The sequence below is a fragment of the Euprymna scolopes genome, chromosome 3 (genome assembly GCF_053919585.1).
Source record: "Euprymna scolopes isolate OS-2025 chromosome 3, ASM5391958v1, whole genome shotgun sequence".
NCBI classification, from domain to species: domain Eukaryota; kingdom Metazoa; phylum Mollusca; class Cephalopoda; order Sepiida; family Sepiolidae; genus Euprymna; species Euprymna scolopes.
In genome coordinates this window covers 111139102-111161280 of record NC_136484.1, presented here as the reverse complement: position 1 = coordinate 111161280, position 22179 = coordinate 111139102, and the positions used below count along the sequence as shown (strand labels likewise).

The 22179-nt window shown below is 32.1% G+C and overlaps 2 protein-coding genes across 4 annotated transcripts in view; one reads left to right on the top strand and one right to left on the bottom strand.

Annotated features, from left to right (window-relative positions):
- Positions 1–9040, bottom strand: part of LOC145258150 (vascular endothelial growth factor receptor 1-like) — a 187468-nt gene extending 178428 nt beyond the window's left edge. For all 3 annotated transcript variants that reach the window (XM_080115943.1, XM_080115952.1, XM_080115961.1), the window contains exon 1: positions 8317–9040. In XM_080115943.1, coding sequence (XP_079972069.1) covers positions 8317–8437 — 121 coding nt within the window. In that variant the 5' untranslated portion in view covers positions 8438–9040. The remainder of the gene's footprint in view (positions 1–8316) is intronic.
- LOC145258164 (proteasome maturation protein-like) overlaps positions 9020–22179 on the top strand; it is a 214660-nt gene continuing 201500 nt past the window's right edge. Inside the window, exon 1 of the mRNA XM_080115971.1 lies at positions 9020–9158. Within this exon, the coding sequence (XP_079972097.1) occupies positions 9156–9158 (3 nt within the window). The 5' untranslated portion in view covers positions 9020–9155. The remainder of the gene's footprint in view (positions 9159–22179) is intronic.

The window sequence follows — 22179 nt, the reverse complement described above, 5'->3', positions numbered from 1 at the left end:
ATAAGTTTTTGGAGTTTTACCTTATTTTAAAGCGTTTCTTAAGTTTAAAACGCAAGTACTACTGAGCGCTTAAACTCCATGGCTTCTACTGGCGGATTCTATGCTCCAACAACATGGCAAAAAAAAAAAAAAAACATACTGAAGATGAAGGTTTGCTTCGAAATATATTTATCAATTCCATATAAATTTCAAACAAAATAAATCTGTTTATTTTATAATACGTTGTTTCGGCTTCAAACGTATCTAATACGCATTTCATTTTATTCAAACTCAACCAGCGCTTATATCAAGGAACATCAATAACGTCAATAAATATTTTATTACTACCCGCAGTGTAAAATTTTGCTTGAAACAAAATCAAGCAGGACAAAAGTTTTTAGCATCGGAAAATATGCGCAAATTTTTTTCCCCGATTAATCGTCCAAACACTAGGCAGGGCTGTACGTTGCGAGTGAAACAGTCGCATTTGCGAGTGATTTTTCAAAATGGCGACTAGAAATAATGAAACGCTTATCTTTTGGCGATTGTATTTCTCTCACTGACAATCTCCCAAAGTGCACTACTGAGTGAAAAATATCTTTTCAGCTTTGTTCGTTTTATTAAAAAAAAAGAAAAAAAAGTTAAATTATTTAAACAATAAAAATTTAATCGAACAATACTTTTTTAACGAAGCCTATTTAAACATCTGAAGAAATTAGGGTACTAGTGCACATTGATCCGTGCTGAAATAACATTCCAAAAGCCATTCTTAACATGGGGAGGGTGTTTTGTACCTATTCTATACTTTAACCTTACAACTGAATAATAATTAAAAAAACAAAACAAACTTGGAAATATGATTTAAAAATAGCGCGGATCAGTAAGTGCACTAGCACCGAAATTAGAATGTGTTATACCTTCAAATATCAACATAAAATTTGCTGTATATTTAGAATGACACAAAAAAAAAAAATAAATAAATAAAATAGAAAATAAAATAAAACGAAGATGTCATATTCCAAAAATTACGTGGGTTTTGCTAGTAAACGAAAATATTTAGTTGTCAAAGATAAACTAAAGATAAAATTGTCGATAGAGCCCTGCTATGTATTTAATAATTATAATAAATGTTAGAAAAACTTCCAAGATACATTCCCTCCCCCCAAACCTCCGGCTTTAGTAGAGAGGAGTCTAAAACTTGCTGCTATGGTTTCAAATTATTTGAAATAACAGCAAGTGGAGATTTGATTCCAAATATTTCTCATGTTATATCTCCCCATCTTTTGAAAATAGGGTATGATTATAAATATTTCCAGTATCAAATAATCCTTATACACTGAAAAACTTTTTATGTATGAAAACCAAAGAGGAGATATAACATGAGAAATATTTGGAATCAATTTGCTGTTATTTCAGATCATTTGAAACGATAACGGTAAAGTTTTATACTCCCTTCCAAGGCTTTGTGGATTAGATATTTTGTAATTCATATGCAAAACTAGGAAAACAAACGACTATGAAACATTTTATGATTGTAAAAAATGCTAAAATAGGCTCTGGATGATGAATGATCCTCTTAATGTGCGACACTAAGGGCAAATGTCACATAGCCCACTACACAATTCAGGTCATTACCTTTCCAACGAGCCTTCATTTGTTAAATTCTGATCAATAGTCGGAGATTTGGAACTTAAAAAAAATTGAAAAAATGTTATATAACACACACACACATCGTAGAAAAATTGAAATTCTCATATCTTTGGTTATATGGGACAAAACTACATGTAAATTTGTAGGGTTTGTTTTTTTAAGATAATACTTTTTATGGCTAAAATTTTGACAATTGGTAAAAAAAAAAACAAAAAAAAAACATTTTTTCAAATCAATAAAATATGGCCAAAATTTGTCTACATTTGTATATATATATAGTGTCCTAGCAGGCCAGAGCAGCTGCTCAGCAGAGCTCCCGTTTTGCTGCTTCGATCGTCTCCCTGGCCTTGCCAGGCCATTAACACATACAGATACAGTACACACTGCTGTTTTGTTTATATTTAAGATCTTTTGGGGTGAAACGCTTTTACGTAAAACCACGCCTTAAAAATACGCTACTTTTTTAAATTTTTTTTTTTATTATTTAATAGTCCGAACATTTGTTTGTTTTGTCTACTTATTGATCAATATCCGAAAGAAAGAATGAATCTATTTTTAGAAATGATAAGATATTTTTTTTTTGGAAGGGGGGGGGGCGATTGACCCCTACTTACTAATAAAAAATAATCACGTAAAAATATCTACTTTAAATTAGTGTGCGTGTGGTTTCGGAATAATATTTTTCGGTAATCGTTATTATTGGCAACATTTTATTGTCGAAGTAAACGTAATTGAGAAATTAGTCGAAAATGATTTCCGTTTAGCTACTCATTTGAGGCGCATTTGTTATATACAAACCATTTCATACAAGTAAAAAAAAAAAAAAAAGTTAACGTAAACAGATTCTAAACAAAGAAAGCCACCTGTAGTTAGAAGGTTCATAAAATGGCTACTTCACACAATGCTCAGAATCGACATTTACGGTAACTTTCATCCCCCCCCTAATTTCCCAACTTTATTTCCTTTAAGCTAATAGCAATCAGACAGTATAGTTAACACTAGATTAAAAAAAAAAAAAAAAAAAAAAAGAAAAACGCACTTTTCTACAGAACCAGTAAAGCCCTTGTTTGAGGATGGTTGCTAAATTCAGTCTTAGGTGATTGTAACTCGGACTTAGGGTAATTAAATGATATGCTAAGTCATTTTTTTTTTCTTAACTATTTTTAAGGAATTAAACAACGCATGGGTCTGCCATATTACTGCTTATACTGAAATAAACTTAAAACAGTTTATTAACTTTAAAATTATACAGATTGGTAAAAAAAAAAAATAAAAAAAAAAAAAAAAAAAAAAAAAATTGAATTCTGCATTTGGTAAAAGTTATTTGTTGATTGCCCAAACAACTTTTCCTTTTTTTACGATTTTAGGACAATATTTTTTTCTGTATGAAATTAGGTTAATCACTTTCGGTATTTAAGTAGAGTATTAAAGTACTCTAGTCTAAAAAGTGTCACTATCTTTGGAATTATCGAATTACAAGTTGTTTTTATTGAATAAACCAATTTAATGCGTCATTTGTTCGGGGACGAAGTCCATTGGTAATTTAGGTAGAAATTGGTATCAGTTTATTTTATTTTTCTTTTTTTTCTTTTTTTTTTTTTTTTTTAAACCGAATGCGAAACGGGAAAATGGTTTGATAGAATAAATTTTTTTCTCTTGCCATTAAAAGAAATCGGTTGATTCTTATTTGTTTACATTTTACGTCAGCTGATCGCTGAATTCTTAGGAAAAGTCCCTTGTGATTGTTTACCATTTTTTTAAAATATTGTTATTCTGAAAAACAGCCAAGTTCGTTTGCATATTTTCAAACTGCTAAACATTAATCAGAAGTGACTTTACCAAGGCACTCATCGTGAAGCTCCACGATCAGCTGACGGAGAATGTAAACAAAGACGGGCGGAACTTGATTTTAACACGAAATCCTTATAAAACTGATATTAATAATCGAGTATACTTATATACTGTTCGTGCCTAACAGTGCTGCCAGGAAAAGTTATTCTTGTTGTAACTTTTATTTATTTATATTTAGGTACTTTATGCAGAATACGGACCATGCGGTAACACCCCCCTCCCCCAATGTTTTTTTTTTTTTTTCACCAGATTTTCGAATGGTCACTAATCTACCAGATTGTCAAATAAAGAATACAAAAAAAAATAAATAAATAAAAATAAAAATTCAATATTTAACATCTTTAGAGGCTGCTGCTCCATACGTTTTATTCCTCATTTTGGAAGCATCGACGTATTTCGGCCAAATTCAGCAAATTTAACCCTCCCCCCTTTTTTTTTCAAGCAGTTTGAGCCTTAGAAAAAAAAAAAAAAAAAACATACGAGATTTTGACAAATGTGTAGTTTAGCGGCGTAAATTATCTGACAGACAAGAAGTTATAACTATGTTTATATAAAACATTCGATCCAAAGACAAATAAAACCAAAAAAAAAAAAAAAAATAAAAAATAATTTTATTACTTTTTCATCATTTTTATTGTCTAATAAAAATGAAAAAGTAATAAAATTAATTTTCTTTTGCCATATTGTTTTTAAAATTTAGCCTAAGGTTTGCCTGTTTTTTTTTTTTACGCTCTTGGAACTGTTTTGGCCGCAGTTTTTGTAATGAAAGAGCGTAAAATAGACCAAATTTGCCCGTTAAAAAGCCAATCTGTCAAACCTTAGAGAGGCTAAATTTTAAAAACAATATGGCGGCCTCGATTGTCGTACATTTAGTCTAAGAAATGTTGAAAAAATAAAAATGAATTTTTTCTGGTTTTATTTCAGCCTTTGGGTCTAATGCGTTATATAAAAATAGTTTTTATAATGTTGTCGGTCATAATTTAAATTTATTTTAAAAATAAACTACACATTTGCCGAGATTTTACATTTTTACAAGCGTATTTTTGAAATATTTTTTTTCGCAAGTTTTATCACAGAATTATCATAAATGTATGAAAGCTCATTATTAACACTTTTGGACTAATGTTAATTCTTCATTCTGTACAATAGTATTGTACAGAATGAAGAATTAACATTATTGTACTACAATACGTGTTATATGCATTCCACGAGACATTGCTTATTGTTTCACTTTCAGAAGAGGTACTGCTGGAATTTTTATAGTGGAATAATGAAGTTGGAAGTTCCGGTTTCGAATTCAATTGAAGGTAGCTACTTTGTCTTAGGATACATTATTTGACAAAATCAACCTAAAATTTGTGGAAATTTTAGGTTATTTCTATATGAATATATTTTCAATATTAAGAAAATTATTTATGGAAATGTAAATTATGAGAGTTTACATTTAATATCTATATTATATATATAAAGTTTTTTTTTCTTCGTGATAAAACAATTGGTTCCACGTGGTTTGGTTTATCGTTTAATGTTTAGTGACCTCCATTTCATATTTGGGTAAACAGAGCCCACTTCCAGTGTCTTAACTGCGTACTTAATTTTGGGGCATAGCTCATAAGTTATGAGCAAAGTAGCCAACTTTGTTTGCATTACGGGAAGATTTAGCAGGAGCTAACAAACGAATATATATAACAAATAAAAGTACTTAAGACAGTCGACAGATCGATTTTTAATACGTCGTTTTAAGCAAAAAACAATATTACGTACTTATGGTAATGCTGAAAATAGTAATAATACATCCAAAAATTATGAAAAACCGAATAAAGTTATTTATAGTTAACAGTAATTTTGACGGAAAATTGGGCAAAAATCGCGTTTTTTTTTTCTTTGACATTATAAAGTAGAAGGCAGGTCAGGTGTCTAAACGCAGTGGGCATAACTCTGATACCAATATTTTAGATTGGTTGTTTATGGTTGCAATTATTTGTTGTCTGCTATAGTGATAGACTTTTTTTTACTAAAAACAATAGCAGTTCTACTCGATGAATTTTCGTAATTTGTGGATATATTAACATTTTCGACATAACTAAGGTACACAATATCTTGATTAAAACGGCATTTAAAAATTCGATCTGTCAACTATTTCTTAACAGGCACCCAAATAAATGTTACCAAAGGCAAGATAATTAACTTCTACCTACCTGGATAAAGTTTGGGTGGCTGAACATATTTTAAAGCGTCTATTTAATTCGAAACAAGTAGTGCCGAATTGGTAAGTTAAAATAATAAGATGGTATTGGTAGACATTTAGACGTATAATTGGATAGTCTACAATCGCTTAAATCACGAAAAGAAAAAATACGGACATAAATCCACCCAATAAATGTCACGGTGACACCTATTAAATGGATGTCTGTTTATATTTAGAGTTTTGAATCATTAATGATACTTCGAAAACCGAATATTTTTGTCGGCCATGTTATCGGTTTAACTTACCAACTCGGCACTACTTGTTTATCGAAACGCATAAAAGGTTTTTTTTTAAAAAGCGTTAAAACAAAACTTAGGTACAAAATTAACTTTGGTTACATTTTTGGTATTATTATACAAACAGTAACACCGTGACAGCGTTAGGGTTAGGATTAGGGTTAGGGTTAATTCGCTGTCACGGTGTTTGTATAGTTTTACCACATTTTTTTGGTGCTAATGCACTTACTGATCCGGCGATCCGCGCTATTTTTAAATCTTATTTCCAAGTTTAGTTTCATTTTTTTTTTTTTTTTAATTCAATTGTAAGGTTAAATTAAGGTACGAAACACCCTCCCCATATTAATGGCTTTTTAAATGTTATTTCGGCGCGGATCAATAAGTGCATGAGTACCCATTTATATATATATATATATATATATATATATATATATATATATAAAATTTCAATTTTAGTTACTCCATTTTTTTTTTCGTTTGTTGCCTTCTCTGCTAAATACAGACTTGTTATTTTCTGGATTGGAGTCTATCCATACACCACCACCACTTATCGTTTGCTATTTTCTAGCTTTGAAATAGTATATTTTAGCTTTTACACACAATGGCTTCATGCCTTGTTTGCAGCGATTTCCATTAAAAATAATCAAGCGAACGAGCGATATAGTCAAACCAAACACTCACTAGGATTAAACTTTGTGTGTGTGTAAGGGAAGGTAGTGAATAAAAACAAATATAAAAATGTAAAATAAAACTTTGAACGTTTAAAAATCACTTAAAGACTCAAGCAATTTAGCATTAGAAATAAATCTAATTTCTTAAAACTAATAGGCGGACACTGATAAAAAAAAAAAAGAAAAAAAAAAAAAAAAAAATGGAAACGCGTCATGTCTTGGAAGTTTCAACAAACCCATCCTAACACCGACACAAACTAAATACGATACATACCAAAAATATCTCCCCTCCCCGAAAAAACCTGTTGTCATTGGCAACGTTTTGGAAAATACAAGTCACAATAAGTTTGCGTAAAACGGGACACCTGTCATAGTGACGATTTGCGCTAGTTGGTATTTCAGCTAGAACTTTTTAGATACTTTAAAGTAAAGATAAAATATTTATTTGAATAAAATTGTTTTCCTTGAAACTTTCTTTCGGGAATAAAGTTATTACGTGAACGAGCAAGGCTTCCCGTGTTTATTGAAATTACAAACAGAATGAAAATAGAAAAGTTCGAAATTAGGTGGTGGTGGGACTGGTGGGTTAGCTTTCATATTTTGGAAAAAAAAAAATATTTTTGAAAGTTGGATTTAACTTTCATAAGAAAAATAAAAGTGCTAATGCTGAGAATGATCCGTCGTCCGCGCTATTTTTTTTTTTTTTTTAAAATCGTATTTCCAGGTTAAAAGTTTTTTTTTTTATTATTCAATTGTAAGGTTAAAGTGCAGAATAGGTAAAAAAAAAAAAAAAAAACACCCTCCCCATCCCAAGAATGGCTTTTTAAATAACCTTATTTCAGCACGGATCACTCTCTGCACGACGAGTGCACGAGTAAAAAAAAAAAAAAAAAAAAAAAAAAAAAAAAAAAAAATCTGAGATTGTAAGGAATAACCATTCAGAGGATTTCAGCATTTACGTAGTGCAGACTGCAGAACACTGACAAATAATCCCGGAAATGGTCGAAACTGTTTGGAAAACTGCGTTTAAAAAAAACAAAAAAAACATCCTAAACTGCTTCAGCTATTTCCGGGACAGATTGGGAAAACGCTTAACTTCTTGAATAAATTCATATTCTGTGGCGGGAATGTTAAAAAAAAAAAAAGGGGGGGTACTAATACAAAATGCGGACAGTGCTGAAAAAAAAAATATTGACATAAGGTAGGGGATGGGATTCAGAAATATTTTTTATTCCGTACTTTCAAAGAAAAATATCCGAAAAAACTGAATTTAACTTTAAAATACTAAAAAAATACCGTCGTCCGTATTCTGCATAAGTACCCAAAGGTGTTTAATTTTACGAGAATTGTCAAAATAGGCAAAGCTATTACGCCGGCTGGCTACGTAATGAACGTAAAATAGCAAACTGCTCCCCCTCCCTCATTTTAGAAATATTATTTTTTTTTTTTTTAATAAAACACGCATCCGCATCACGTGAATTTAAAAATAAATTCATTTGATATACTTAAACAATTCCATTCTTCTTGAAATTGAGTTTTAAAATCTCAGAAAGTAACAGGTACCTGTTGTTTGTAAATAACCAAATACAAGACCGTTTAAAACATTTTTTTTTTTTTTCTAACCAAGTTTCAAATAATTTATAGTGAAAATGAAACTTTTAAACAATATAAATAAACTTACCGCGTGTTTGTTCAGCTTCGGAAATCGTCAACAGAATTGGTAAAATCAATAACAATTTCGTGAAAACAGTCTTCCAGGATCGTAATTTCCACGGGCGATAGTAAGAATTTAATGTGGCCATAATCACAGTTGTATTTAAGGGGGAGATGGAGAGAGAGAGAGAGAGAGAGAGAGAGAGAGAGAGAAAAAAATAAATAGGAATGAAATGATAAACGTACGCAACTTACAAAAATAAGGATTTTTTTCTCGTTGAAACAGAGACAAAGTCTCAAGCCGATAAAAGAAAAAGTTTACTTTTTTTTTTTTTTTAATAACTTGAAAAAAAAAAATCTCGTCAAAGTTTATCTAAAAATAAATTCCCTCACGACATCAGAAACATTAAAAAAAAAAAAAAAAAGTTAATGTATCTAAAAAGGGTATAACTTTTGGTGAAGCGTACACGCTTCCTTTTTTTTTTTTTTAAACTACAGACGAAAACTTTTTCTTTTCGTGCGGGGAAAAAAAATCAAACCACTTTTGCCGCACGCACTTTGTCTCATAAAAACATTCTCCGATTTAAAATAAATGTGTACGCGTACACGGCCCTTTGGTAGATTATATGGCTATTTCTTTCCTTTTTTTTACTTTCCCCCCGAAATATTTTGGAAAATCGTCTAAAAATGCACATTTGCCATTTAGATGAACGTAAGTCACGCCTGTTAACGAGTAACTAAAGTTTTGCTTTAAATCAAACCTCGCTCCCTCCCTCAACCTTGGTTGCTGACGTCACGCGGTTGACCGCTCGACCCGGAACCGGAAGTTGCCATAGATTTTCAACTTTCTACAAACAACCTAACATCATGGTGAGTGCAATTTTAGTTATTTGTTATTATTTAACGAATTTATACAGAAAAAAATATATAATTAAGCCTACAATACATAATTATAAATATTTTTTTGTTATTTAAACAACAGAAAACGAGAAAAATCAAGTTGTTTTTACGATTTAATCTTTGTTGCTTTTCTTGTTACGTACAGATTTTTCTTTTTGCTTACTCATTCTGACATTCAATTTTAAATTTCCAACTTTTCCTTGATTTTTTTTAATACATTTAATTTCATATAAATAGAAACCTAGTTTATTATTTTATTAAAATAAAACACAAGTCTATCAATATCATACAAACTATTTCTATAACCCGAAAGTTACTTAATATCTCCTAACGTTTTATTTTCTTACATAATTTTCAATGCATTGTTTAACCACTTATGTTTATTTTAAATTACACGTGCTGTTTTTATTAAACTTTATTAAAACAATGTAAGAATTTCACCTTTTTTCCGTTTTTACTTTATTGTAGCTACGAAATATTAAAATTTCACGTTTTTTTTTGTTCTTTTGTTAGTCATTGTTAAAATGGTGCGATCCGAAATGTTTCCCTCGTAAAAAAGAATTCAACAATAGACGCGTGATTAAAAAATATTGGGAATTAACACATGAAATACTTATTGCTGTCTTATAAGAAATATAATATATAGATTATTTGTTTACCATAATAATTATTTACTAATATATATATATATATATATATATATATATATATATATATATAACGCGAATTAATGAAAGTGAACGAATTACATCAATCACCGGTTTTTAAAATTTTATATTTCAAAATTAAACAACCAGAAATTACCGGAGTAAATCTTTCAAAAATGAAAATTCTGATGCTAATACACTTATGTTACCGTGCTATTTTTAAAAATCGTATTTCCAAATTAAATTCGAGTTTTACGATATCTTTTTATTAAATTGTTAGGTGAAAGTACAAAATAGTTACAAAACTCTCACCCTTCACGTGTTAACAATGGCTTTCTAAATAATAACGTTATTGGTGCTAATGCAGTGAATGCACTTATCCGCGCTATTTTTAAAGCGTTTTTCCAAGTTTAATTAAAGTTTTATGATATGTTTTTTTTTTTATTCAATTGTAAGGTACAAGAATAGGTACAAAACACCCTCCCCTCCCCATGTTAAGAATGGCTTTTTAAATAATAACGTTATTATTTCAACATGGATCAATAAGTACACTAGTACCACGTTATTATTTTAACACGGTAACATAAACTATTTGTCGAAATTTAATTCAGAGCTTAGATTTTTTTTCCTTATTTGACACATTCTCTAGGTAGATAATTACATCAACAGTGAGATATCTACTGGAGCGGTAGAAGGATCTTACCATTTTCCCAGCGATTTTGGCAACAGATTTGATGCATGTATTCCATTTCAGATAAGGAGTAAAAGTCAAGCCCAGAAGCTTGTCAAAACATGATGCCTCTCCAAGAGAGCCATCCATTTCAATTGATGCCAGATGGGGATCAGAGCATTAGCATTGATGATGTAAAGATAGACGCTTGGTTTTAGATGCATTAAAAGTAACCAGCCTCCTCTTTCTCCGTTGTAACATGTGCTCAAGATTACAGGAGAGAGAACTTGGTCATTTATCATCTTTGATGTGTCGTCAGCATAAATGTCTACAAATGATCTTAGGGTGTGTTTTGGGAGATCATTGATGTAGATCAAGAAGAGAGTTTGGACCGGGATGGACCCCCTAAGAGACTCCAGCGTTAATACTGTGAGCTTCTGATTATTGCCCATCAACCCCTACTCTTATGAACCTATCAGAGAGAAATGATTTAATAATTGAGAAGCCATTTCCAACTATACCATAGCTGGAGATCTTGTGAAGTAGACCTTTATGCCATACTCTATCAAAGGCTTTTGATATGTCAAGAGCAATTGTACTAGAAAGGTAGCCTCCGTCAAGAGATTCGCTAATCCGATGAGATATAACCGTTAGCAAATCTGCTGCAGATCTAGCAGAACAGAAACCATATTGCATGTCGCTAAGAAGGTTAGTTTTGCTGAAGTAGTTGACTACTTCTCTATTTAACATAGATTCCAGCAACTTACTCATAACGCACAGGAGATTTATTGGTCTGTACTGAGAGGAAGATGACCAATCACCTGAGTTCTTAAATACAAGGCATACTGATGAGGTTTTCCAGAGTGTCTCCTTAAGATAATGCTTAAATATCTTTGCAAATATGGGAGCTAGTTCTGTTTGAAGCCTTTTCAGCACTATAATTGGAATACTGTGAGGGCCAGTTGCTTGACTGGAATCAAGGTTTTGATTAGCTTGGCAACATCATGCACAGATATTTGTATGCCGCATAGCATGTTTTCTGATACAGGAGGAAATACCAGGGGTTGACTTGGTAGAATTAGTTGCAAAGTTCTTGGCAATGAGTTTGGCTTTGTCTAATGCTGACGAGATCACCTCAGGTCTATTGATGATGGTTGGGATAGAATATACACTTCTGTTCAGGACCCTGTTTGTTATTTACCAAAGCTGGTGGGAACCAAGCTGCTGCTCAGTTACTTTGGACTTAACAGCCTGAGTATACAACTTTCTTGCATTTTTTATTACTCTTTTACAGTGGTTGCTGGTAGTACTGGAAGCGGCTTTAGTCTCAGAACATCTATTATGTTTGAAGCTGATTTTATGTTGATTTCTGTGTGCAATGACAGCAGCACATTCTGGTGAGAACCACGGCTGGCTGTTAGGTTTTTACTGGAATTTTTCTGAGGGTGTGAAGTGGTCTATACCTACAATAAACCATTCCGTCAGGTCTGATACTATTGAGGACACATTCTTTTTAAACATAGAACACAGAGGTAGATCTGATATAAATGTATGGAAGCTATCCCAGTCAGCCATAGAGTATCAATATACTGTATGATGGAATCTGAGGACTTATTAGATCTTGTTTTTTTTTTATTTTTATCTTAACTGATACAACTGAGTGGTCGGAAGATCCCAGAGAAGACAGAATGGAAGATGAACATAGCTCAGGCCAAGTTGTAAGAAAAAGGTCCCAGAGACATGCATACTGACCGTCAGTGTCAGGCACACGGGTGGGTTCATGAACAATCTGAGTGAGGTCATAAGCAATAGAGAAATCGTGAGAGAACCTCCCCTCATAATCTGTCTTGTTTGAGTGGATTAACCATTTCACATTGTGAACATTGGAGTCTCCACAGACATGAATGTTAGCCGAAGGATGTGCAGACAGGATGTGGTCAATTTTCTCAGATATGCTCTTAAAGATAGTAATTCCGCTGTTGTGGAGGTGATAGAGGGTAAATATAAATGCAGTCGTGTAAGCAAGTGCAACCCGGAAGCACATATAGGGTAAATTAGGGTCTGCTCTGGAGATATCCCTACCACATAAAAAGCCATTTTTAATGTAGGCGCATATTCCATGCTCATGGTGATTTTGGGTGTCAGATTTGGATGTTAGAGTATCCTTTAATTACACACTCATCTAGGGAAATAGTATGTCCAATGCTAGTTTTGCTTAGGAATAATAGGTCTTGTTTAGTCTCCAGTAATTGGGTTTCAACCTCTGGTAGGTTGAAATGTAGACCCCTGATATTGGAGAAGAAGACTTGGTTGTGGGAGTCTACGTTGGAAGTTGAAGTTCTGGGTTTAATCGTGTATTTTTTTCTAGAGACTTTTCATAATGGAGTTTTGGAATTTGTGGAACAGGTCGACAGATTTGGTTAGAGAAAGAAAATAAGAGAAAAAGAAATATTTTTTTTTGTAGTATATAAGGTAAAGCTGTAACAATTACCCACTAATATGGCACCAAGAATCCCCACCAGAATCTACTGCATGGTCCAGAATCCATTCATCAAATGGCAAATACAGCAGCCCCAGTACTTTGTACTTGCTGATAGGACAGTGGTTAATTTAAGGTTCAGGTCCCTGACTATCAACTGGATAATGTCAGCCCAGATAAAACGTTTACCTCCAGCACCCTTATTAGCGACATGGCCACAAGGATAGAAACGGAAAATTTCCATCTCGGGCTAATGTTCACGCAAAAATACTGCCAAACTAGAATACAGCGTTTTCTTCTCCCTTTATCAGAAAAATCACTACTTGTAAATGAGGACTGACGGACAAATTAGAAGTGAACGTTACGGGAACTGTCTACCAAGCAGACCTACGAATTCGAAGACGTTTGAGAATGACCCATTCTGGGCAACTCTTTGATGCATTTCCATCAATGCTAACAAGCTGGAACACAAACCTCCAATTTCCTTAGATTTTTTTCTTTTATTTTTGTGTTGCAATGAATACGCATTTCGTTTGCATCGTTCTTCACTCTTTCTCTGCCATTGTCTTATTTTAAAACCGACCACCAGCATCACCAACTCTACCAAGCTCTAAAATTTTTATGTAATTTATTTTTAGGAAAAACAATCTGTTCTTTTGATTTAAACAATTTTCATATCAATAAAAAATGTCAAAAGTTTTTTTTAGACATTTAGTTTTATATGCAGTTTGGATTCCAAAATCTGTTGTAATATCAAACCTATATCATATGTAGAAAACTACTATTGGAACTGTTGACTACAACATGGTTGTCTTTAATGTTGACAAATACTTGAAGTATCTATTTTAATTAAATTCTCCCTCATCCAATTCATCGTTTTCAATCCTCTCCTAGTATTGCTCATCATTCAACTGACAATCTCATTAATCTTTATCTTTGAGTGATTCATTTGTATATAAAAAAAAATTGGATAAATTTATATTAGTGCGAATAAATTTCTGCATTACTTTCAAATTGCTAAGCCAGGAAACTAGAGTTGCTGCCTTTTATAAACAAACCAAGGAAGGGGCTAGCTAAGGAAGAGTGATAACTCTAAGTTTATATTTATTTATTCAAAAGAGTAGTGCTGTGAAGTTTATTTATTGTTTTCCCACAGTTTGTTTCTGTCTCGACATGTTTATAAAGATGTCGACTTGATGAATTTTCATTTCAGCATTTCACTTTACTGTTGTTTTTTTTTTGTTTTTTTTTTGTTTTTGTTTTTTCACTAAAATTTGGTTTGAGTAAAAATAACTTTTTTTAAGTAATCCTGAAACTTATTTAACTATCAATAATTTAGATGATTAAAATAGGAATTAACGAAAACCTGAACCCCTATACTGAAAATTGAACATAGGAAAATAATGAAACAGAATAGTGAAAACTATCAGAAGTATACTAGCTGAAAAACTTTTAAAGCAGTCAAGTTAAAAATTTCTAGTGTGAACTGTAGTTGTATCTTTTCCAAAAATGCAATTTAATAAATGTTTTTTTAATATGTTTTATCTTGAATCTTTTGAAGTTATTTTATAATTTCAATAGAGATCATCATTATTAGAAATGATTTTCATTTTTAGTTTATCTACTGCCTTCTCAGTAATATAGTTTTGTTACTAAAAAAATTGTTTTTCCAATTGAAATTTATGTCTAAGTAGCTGGGCATTGCCTGGTCATAAATATGATATTTTAATTTATGCAGATTGCGTATTTATTATTACAGAGCCAATTCTCTATTGATTATTATATTGTACCCAATGTATAAAAGTTAAAAACAAAATGACTTGAAAACCATCAGCTAGAATCGAAATCAAACATATAACACTCCAGCCTTAGTTGTTACCATTTAAGCTATCATCAGATGGATAAGAAATAGTTAAAAATGAACAGACTGTTACATATACATGTGTATTTGTGCATGCGTACAAGAGAACTTTAAGTTGATCTACACCTGCCAAGTTCTATTTTTTTTTTTTTTTTTTTTTTTTTTTACAATTTTGACCCCCGAGCTGGCTTTTACTGGCTAAAAACTTATAAAAGAATGGTCCACAAAAATTGCAATCATTTGATGCACTGCTCTGTGACCATGCCTCTCTAAGAAGATGCAGTTTGAAAAAATGTAGACGTACACAAATTAGATTTGTAGTACATATATCATTAGAACCCACTACAGCCTTCTATTTTATGTCAAATTTTTCCAAGGCATAATCACCACTGCAATATATTTTCAGGATTTTTGAAAGTTATCACTTTCATCTATGCACCATATTTATGACTGTTCTCTTGTCTTTAAGAATAGGACTAATTTTATAATATTCATAGAGACTATATAGTGTGCACCAAATAAAAAAAATCCTTTTTTTTTATTTTATTTCACATAAAAATAAAAATAAATCGCTTGTCACCAAAACTAGTGACCTAACTTGAAACACCTCGGGTGAAAAAATTGCACATTCATAAAGAAAAATGGTTAAATGTTGTTTGCATCCAAATGTTATCAAAATAAAGAATAAACGAGTTAAAATTAAAGGGCAGTTCATTATATTTATCCATTTTCATATGCTAAAACTCATTAATAATACCTACTATAACGGAATGCACTCGCACTCTTATGTGCATATGTATGCACTTTATTTTTATGCGTGATATTTAATATAGGCATAAATATAATATGAAGGGAGGTCACTATTTTTATTACTTACCTCTCTTGTGTGTGAATGTACCATATTACAAATTTTTAGCATTATAGTTGGATACATTACATAATAATTTAATTCAATACAGCAGATATATTACTAAATCACTCAAGAGTCTGAAGAAAATTTGAGAATACATTTAGAAAATTAAAATTTGGATGAATTGCTTTTTAGAAACTTTATTTATTCATTTTTTTTGCTAAATCTAATGTATTGTAGTTTCTAAATGCTGTGATAAAGATTTAGCATTCTTCTTGAGCTGATTTAAAACCAGGGTTGAAGTGTTGGTTAACTTATTTCAATCTCCAAAGAATTAGCAGGCATTCTGAATATTGGAAGATTTTACAGTAAAGAATGTGGAGCAAAATTTTTTGAAATCCTAGGAACCAGTCTGAATTTTTAGGAGCCGGAATAAAACCTTAAATGGTCAGACCCTGCAATCCAGATTAAAACATTTAATCTATTGCAAGATGGAATTTAAGAAGTAAGTCTCCTTACTTAGAGATTTTCAGCTATGATACTTGTTCTTTTTTTTTCTTTTATATATATATATATATATATATATATATATAAATTTTTTTTTTTAACATATAAACAATTTTATGGATTTGTTTGAAACAGTTGAGTTCTGAGCAATGAGTGGTACTGTCTGCTATTCTGCTATAGTTTGTTGTCACCTGTTAGACTGAGTCGAAGGTTTCAGAGTTATTCACTCAAAGTTTTAAGCTATCCTTAGCCAAACTTGTAAAGCATGACACGCTATTTAAATGTGCTGGACAACTGCATTTTGTCAGAGCTGGTTTTGTGTGCCAACAACAATACCGTAATGAAAATGGGATTCCGGATGGAGGCCCCTGTAAAGTCCAAGAGGACAGTTAAAACAAACTTAGTTGAACAGCCTATACCAAGATCTCAAGACTGTTGGACTTCATCTTGCCTAAGTCTTTGATCGTGTATTATATATGGTGGTTGAAAATCCTGTACGAGTTTTGCTTTGCAGGATAAATGCAGAAGAAAATCATGGGTAATTTTATGGATTGTGTCATGCCAAAACACAATCGAGTGAAGACAAACTTGTATTTTGTCCATTAGGTAAGTCTGGGTTTATACTATTAGCAATATCCCCTGGCCATTAAACGCTTTAGGTAATCACAGATTTCCAAGTGAGGGGGGGGGGTTCACTAAAATGTTTATATTTTAAAAGCTAAAGTATTTTAAGTTCTCAAAATACCATGATTTTTTTTTTGTATGGATTAATAAATAATAATCTACATGATATAGTTAACAAGTTTTAAGCAAATCTAGTTATAAAAATGCTAACGCCATTAAATGGCTACTTTAATCACTTTTTTAAAGCACCATTGCTTCTTTTAATAGTTTGTTATTCCTGTTTTTGGAATTTGTTTATGAAACTTGGAATTCAATATGGTAAATTTCATTGCTTAATCTTGTGTTTTAACAAAGCTATAACATTTTTTACTGCAAAAGTAGGGTAAAAAAAAATGTAACGAAACACGTATAGTTTTAAAAGAGGAAAAATATCCAATCATATGAGGCACAAAAATAACTTATTTTTAGTAAGATTTAAAAATATTTTTTTTTTTTTTTTTTTTTTTTTTTAGATCATCCAGCTCTTTCTATTTATGGCATTATTGAGATATTTTAAGCATTTGTATTCCTATTAATACCTTTTGTGAACTAGTGCATAAACATAGTAGATTTGACTGGATTTGCTCATTTTAGTCGCCATTGGTATCTATTAGATTCCCTTCTACTTGACCATAAACAAAAACAAATTTTACATTCCTATTCATTTTAATACTTGTAATGGATGAGCTGTGGAAAATAATTGTGCAAATACTTCTCTTAAAGCCTTATACTCTTCCACATTTGTTTTTTTTAATCATGAACTGAGTAAGAATGTAGCTCTTCCAGATTTGCTTCCCATCCCAAAAATGATACTTTTATTGACGGGCAAAAACATTTTCACTTTCAAAAAAATTTATGGAAATTTATTGGTCAGTGTTTACAAACAAAAGTAAATTATTTTTTAAGAAAGCATAAAGGAATATTATTTCTGTTTTTAGTGACCTTTATGAAAATTTAGACAGTAAACAATTTTAATTTTTACATACTATGGAAAAGCAGTTATTTTAATCTGTCAAAATGAAATTTGTTAGACCTGAAAAATGAAGGAAAATATATACAATTTTTTTGTCATAAGTGATGGAAAATAATGGATTTTTTATTAGCTTGATTGATCTTTTGTAAAAAATGTAAATTCTTGTAAACCTTTTTCTTTATATTGATCATTTGAATAATAGCCAGATTTTTTTTTTTTAATGTTTTACGTTACAACAAACTGTCTTAAATCCTATGATAAATTAGTCTTATTTGAAGATGATTGAAAGGAAACTGGAATTTTATCATTTCAGTAATTATAGGATCAACTGGACTTTCGAAGAGGAATTTCCAAAACCACCTGGCAAATATATCTGAACTAGGTGCAAGAGATTCAAACAATTGTATTTTTAAAGAGACGATTAGAATCTTAAAAAGATCTCTTGGTTAGATAGAATATGTGAGAAAGTGGATCAATGTCTGGCATCCAGTAGGATACCCCATTCCTAACTTGAACAAACTAATCTATATAATTATAAAACTCAAATAACCTTGTAACAAGTGATGTAACCCACTTTTCAGTTGACGACATAGGGTTGCGCATGCGTGCATAAACATTAACCCATAACAACGTAAACAAATAAACAAATCCCTTCTTTTGCAGATTTTGACCTGCGCACTGAAATATTAACGTTATTATTTCGAAATTATTATTTAACATGGGAAGAGTGGGGGGTGTTTTGCAACTATACTGTCGCTATTTTCTTACAACCAAACAACTTTAACCCATTGACAAACATAAGAACAATTGTAGTAAAGCCAAGACCACTACTACTCTCTATCCGTCTCTTTTCCTTCCTTCTTTTTTTATTTTTTGTTTACACTTGTAGATACAAAATAGCTGTGTGAGAACGGTGAATTTGTTGACACATTTACTAGTCTGTTTCAATATTAGTTTTATTTTATTTATTTAGGTATTATTTTTTTGCTACAGGTTTTATTAATTATTTTTTTTAGATTTTAAGTTTCTATAACTTGGTTGAAGGATTCCAATATGGGTTTTTCATTCTTATATTTCTCATCGGTAGGTTCATGTGCGTTTTTACTGCTAAATGACTTTCATCAGCGTTCGATTCGTAGGAAAATCATGTTTAATTTTCGATTTTTGAGCAATTATTTGGAAAAATATGTAACTTTACACGAATAGGGAAGATTTTTTTTTTCATGTTTGCGTGATCCATCCGTGATTTTTCATTTTAATATAATTTCATAGAAATGTTTCTGTTATGTCAAAAAAAAAAACTATTTTCTTTACGTCACAAGTGTCATGCTCATACATGAATTCCATAGCTAATATAACATACTGACCCAACGGGTCATGGGTAGTCTAATAAGTATATAAATGTCTAAATGAATAACAATGTTTTAAGAATGGCACAAATTTCTAAAAGAAACTGAGTTTTAAAACAAAAGATTTTTCAGTTTCTGAGTGTTTCCGATGTGCTGAGTGCCCGGCATAGCCCAAGTGTTTGGAGGTGTGTGTTCAGAAAAAAAAAAAAAAAAAAAAATGATAGTAGGCAGGCAGTCTTGAACCCATGACGCAAAGGTTGAAAAGAAGGTGAAAAAAAATCTGATGTTTTACCACTACTCCATGATGCGACTGGAAGTCTAAAGTGTTCAAATTTAACATAGTCAATGAAAAACAAAAAATGACTTGCAGAAATGGCATTGCTTTTAAACCTCCTACGAAAGCAAATTAGACACAAGGTTGTTTTTAATGTGTGTGTGTGTGGGGGGGGGCAGCTTCCCCAAAAAGGGGCCACTCTGGCAGTATCCAAATAAATAGTAATTGTCTCAGTATGAAGGGTTTCCCCTACATTGACCAAGAACCAATTACAGAACAGATACTACCCAGCCCGAAGGCCAGGCGGTTGCATTCAAATGATTTCACTTTATTTATATGGAAAAGAGAAACACTGGAGATGATGGCATGCTGGGAAGAATTTGTTTAACTCAATCAAAATGTCCGTTTGCGAATGCAAGATATTATAATCTGGAAAGTATGCGAAAACTTCTCGCGAAATCTAACCGACGCGAGAAGCCCGATGCAAAAAGCTTTTCGTGGATATACACAAAAGCTTGCGCTCATTTTGCCTTTTATATATTAGACTAGCAGGCTGGCCAGCGTTGCCCGGGTGTTTGTAGGTGTGTGTAGGGGGGGGGGGTTAACAAAAAAAAAATGTTTGGTAAGTAGTTTGGATCGGACCCGGAACTTTTAGGCGAAGGTGGAAAAGAAAGCGTGACAAAAAAAACCTGACAACTTACCAGTCGCCCGCGAAGGGAGAGTAATTAAACTGAGTTCAAATTTAACGATTGAAAAGTGAAATTGACAGGTGTGCGATTTTAATGATCACGCCATAGAAGTTCCGCAATTAACTTTTACTGTGGGGTAGTTATTTTGGTTTTGTTTCCCAACTTTTTGTTTCGCCAAATTGTTGGAGGGTAAACCAGCTTCCCATAAAGAGGAGTGTCCATATGAATAGCAATTGTCTGATATAAGGAGTTTCCCCCACATTGATCAAACGCCCATTGCTTTCTGGATGTTCCCGGCATGAAGGTCGGGAACTGCACCTTTGCTTCAGATCAATTTTGCTTTTATACAAGAAAGGTTTTTTTTATACGAAAAAACTGAACAAACACGTAAGAAGCTGAATTTTTTTTTTTTTTTTAATTACATTTTCACCCCCAAACAAGGCACATTGCCACTTTGATGTAGGGGCTGCTATCAGGGACATAAGCTACAGGGGTACTATGTAGGGAGTTGGGCAGCAAAATGTCGGTTCACGTTACACTTGAACTTCTGCATGTCAGTACAGTTGGGGAAGCAGGGACCCGAAAGGGAATTCCAAAGTCTAGCGGTTCTGGGGAAGAAACTACTGGAGTAGAAGGCTCTCTTACATCTAGGGATCTCTACTGTGAAGGGGTGGGATTTAGCTGCTTGTCGGGTTTGGCGGGGATATTTACGTCAAGGAGGTACAACTGCTTGCAGTTCATCGAAGCAGTCACCAGTAAAGTACTTGTAGAACAGGCAGAGGGATGCAACATTTTGTCCATGGAACAGAGGCTGACGCTTAGATGACAGTTCAGGGCCTATCAGGTTGGCGACTCTCTTTTGAACCTTGTCTAGGAGCGAGAGACTAGTAGTAGCATTACAAGTTGATGTTTTCTTTTTAGATAATTGTTATTTTATCAACTTGCATGAAAAGAGCTATGTAAAAGATACTTAAAACCGTTTGAATTCTGCAAATACCATCAGTAGTTTAAAAGTTATGAGAATTTTAAGTGCTAAAATTTATGCTTTTCTGTGGACGTTTTTCTGTAGAAAAAGTGGGCTAAATTACGGACCTCAACATTTTAAGAAATTCGGTAATTTCGCCACCATTTATTTATTTTTCAAGCTATTCTCATGAAATTTGTCAGTCTTATGTAAAATTGTGTGCTCTTTCTGATTATGTAGTCAAATCTAATGTATCCCTTTACCATAAGCCATGAATTATAAATTCAGATATACAAATTTCAATTTTTTAAAAACTGGCGCATGGTATCATACAGTGGGTGTCTATTCATGAACAAATCTAAGTATTATAGTGGTATTTAAATATAGCTTTATTGTGAATAGGCATTTTCCTGCCTCCTCACCAAAGGAGAGCTTAATCTTGGGTGTAGCCATTGAATGCCTAAAGAGCATTCATGGCCGATATTTACTACTCCCTTCAAAGAAAAAAATGGAGTAGATATGAATTAATCTCAGAAATATATCAAAGAAAAATTTTCATATAGATTTTGGATTTCTGTAAAAGATGGAAATTCCCATAGTCGACCAGAATTTATGCATTTTGGGACCAGTCCAATTGTTAATTTTGTTAATCCTTTCTATCTGGCACAAAATATACCCCTATATTCTGCGATGCAACCCTAAATCGTACTTTACATGAATCCTCGATGTAACTTTCACAGTGCCAGGATACCAGGAATCCTGATAAGCAACGACTATATATCACCAGTTGATGGTATTTTTTGTCATTTCTATTCTGTTGTTTTACTGAAAATTCAATTATGTAAACAAAGAAATAAAACGGTAATTTTTTTACCTTGTTTCTATCTTAACATTTAAAATTACTTCTATAGGTTTTAAGGTATGCTGAAAACGAATATCGCATTCAAATTTCTGCAAATAAATAAGAATATTGAACAATGTCATTTCTTATGTTATCGCTGGTGGCCATCTTGATACGCGCAAGCACAACCCCGAGAAACTATGCACAAACGCGCATACCAAGAT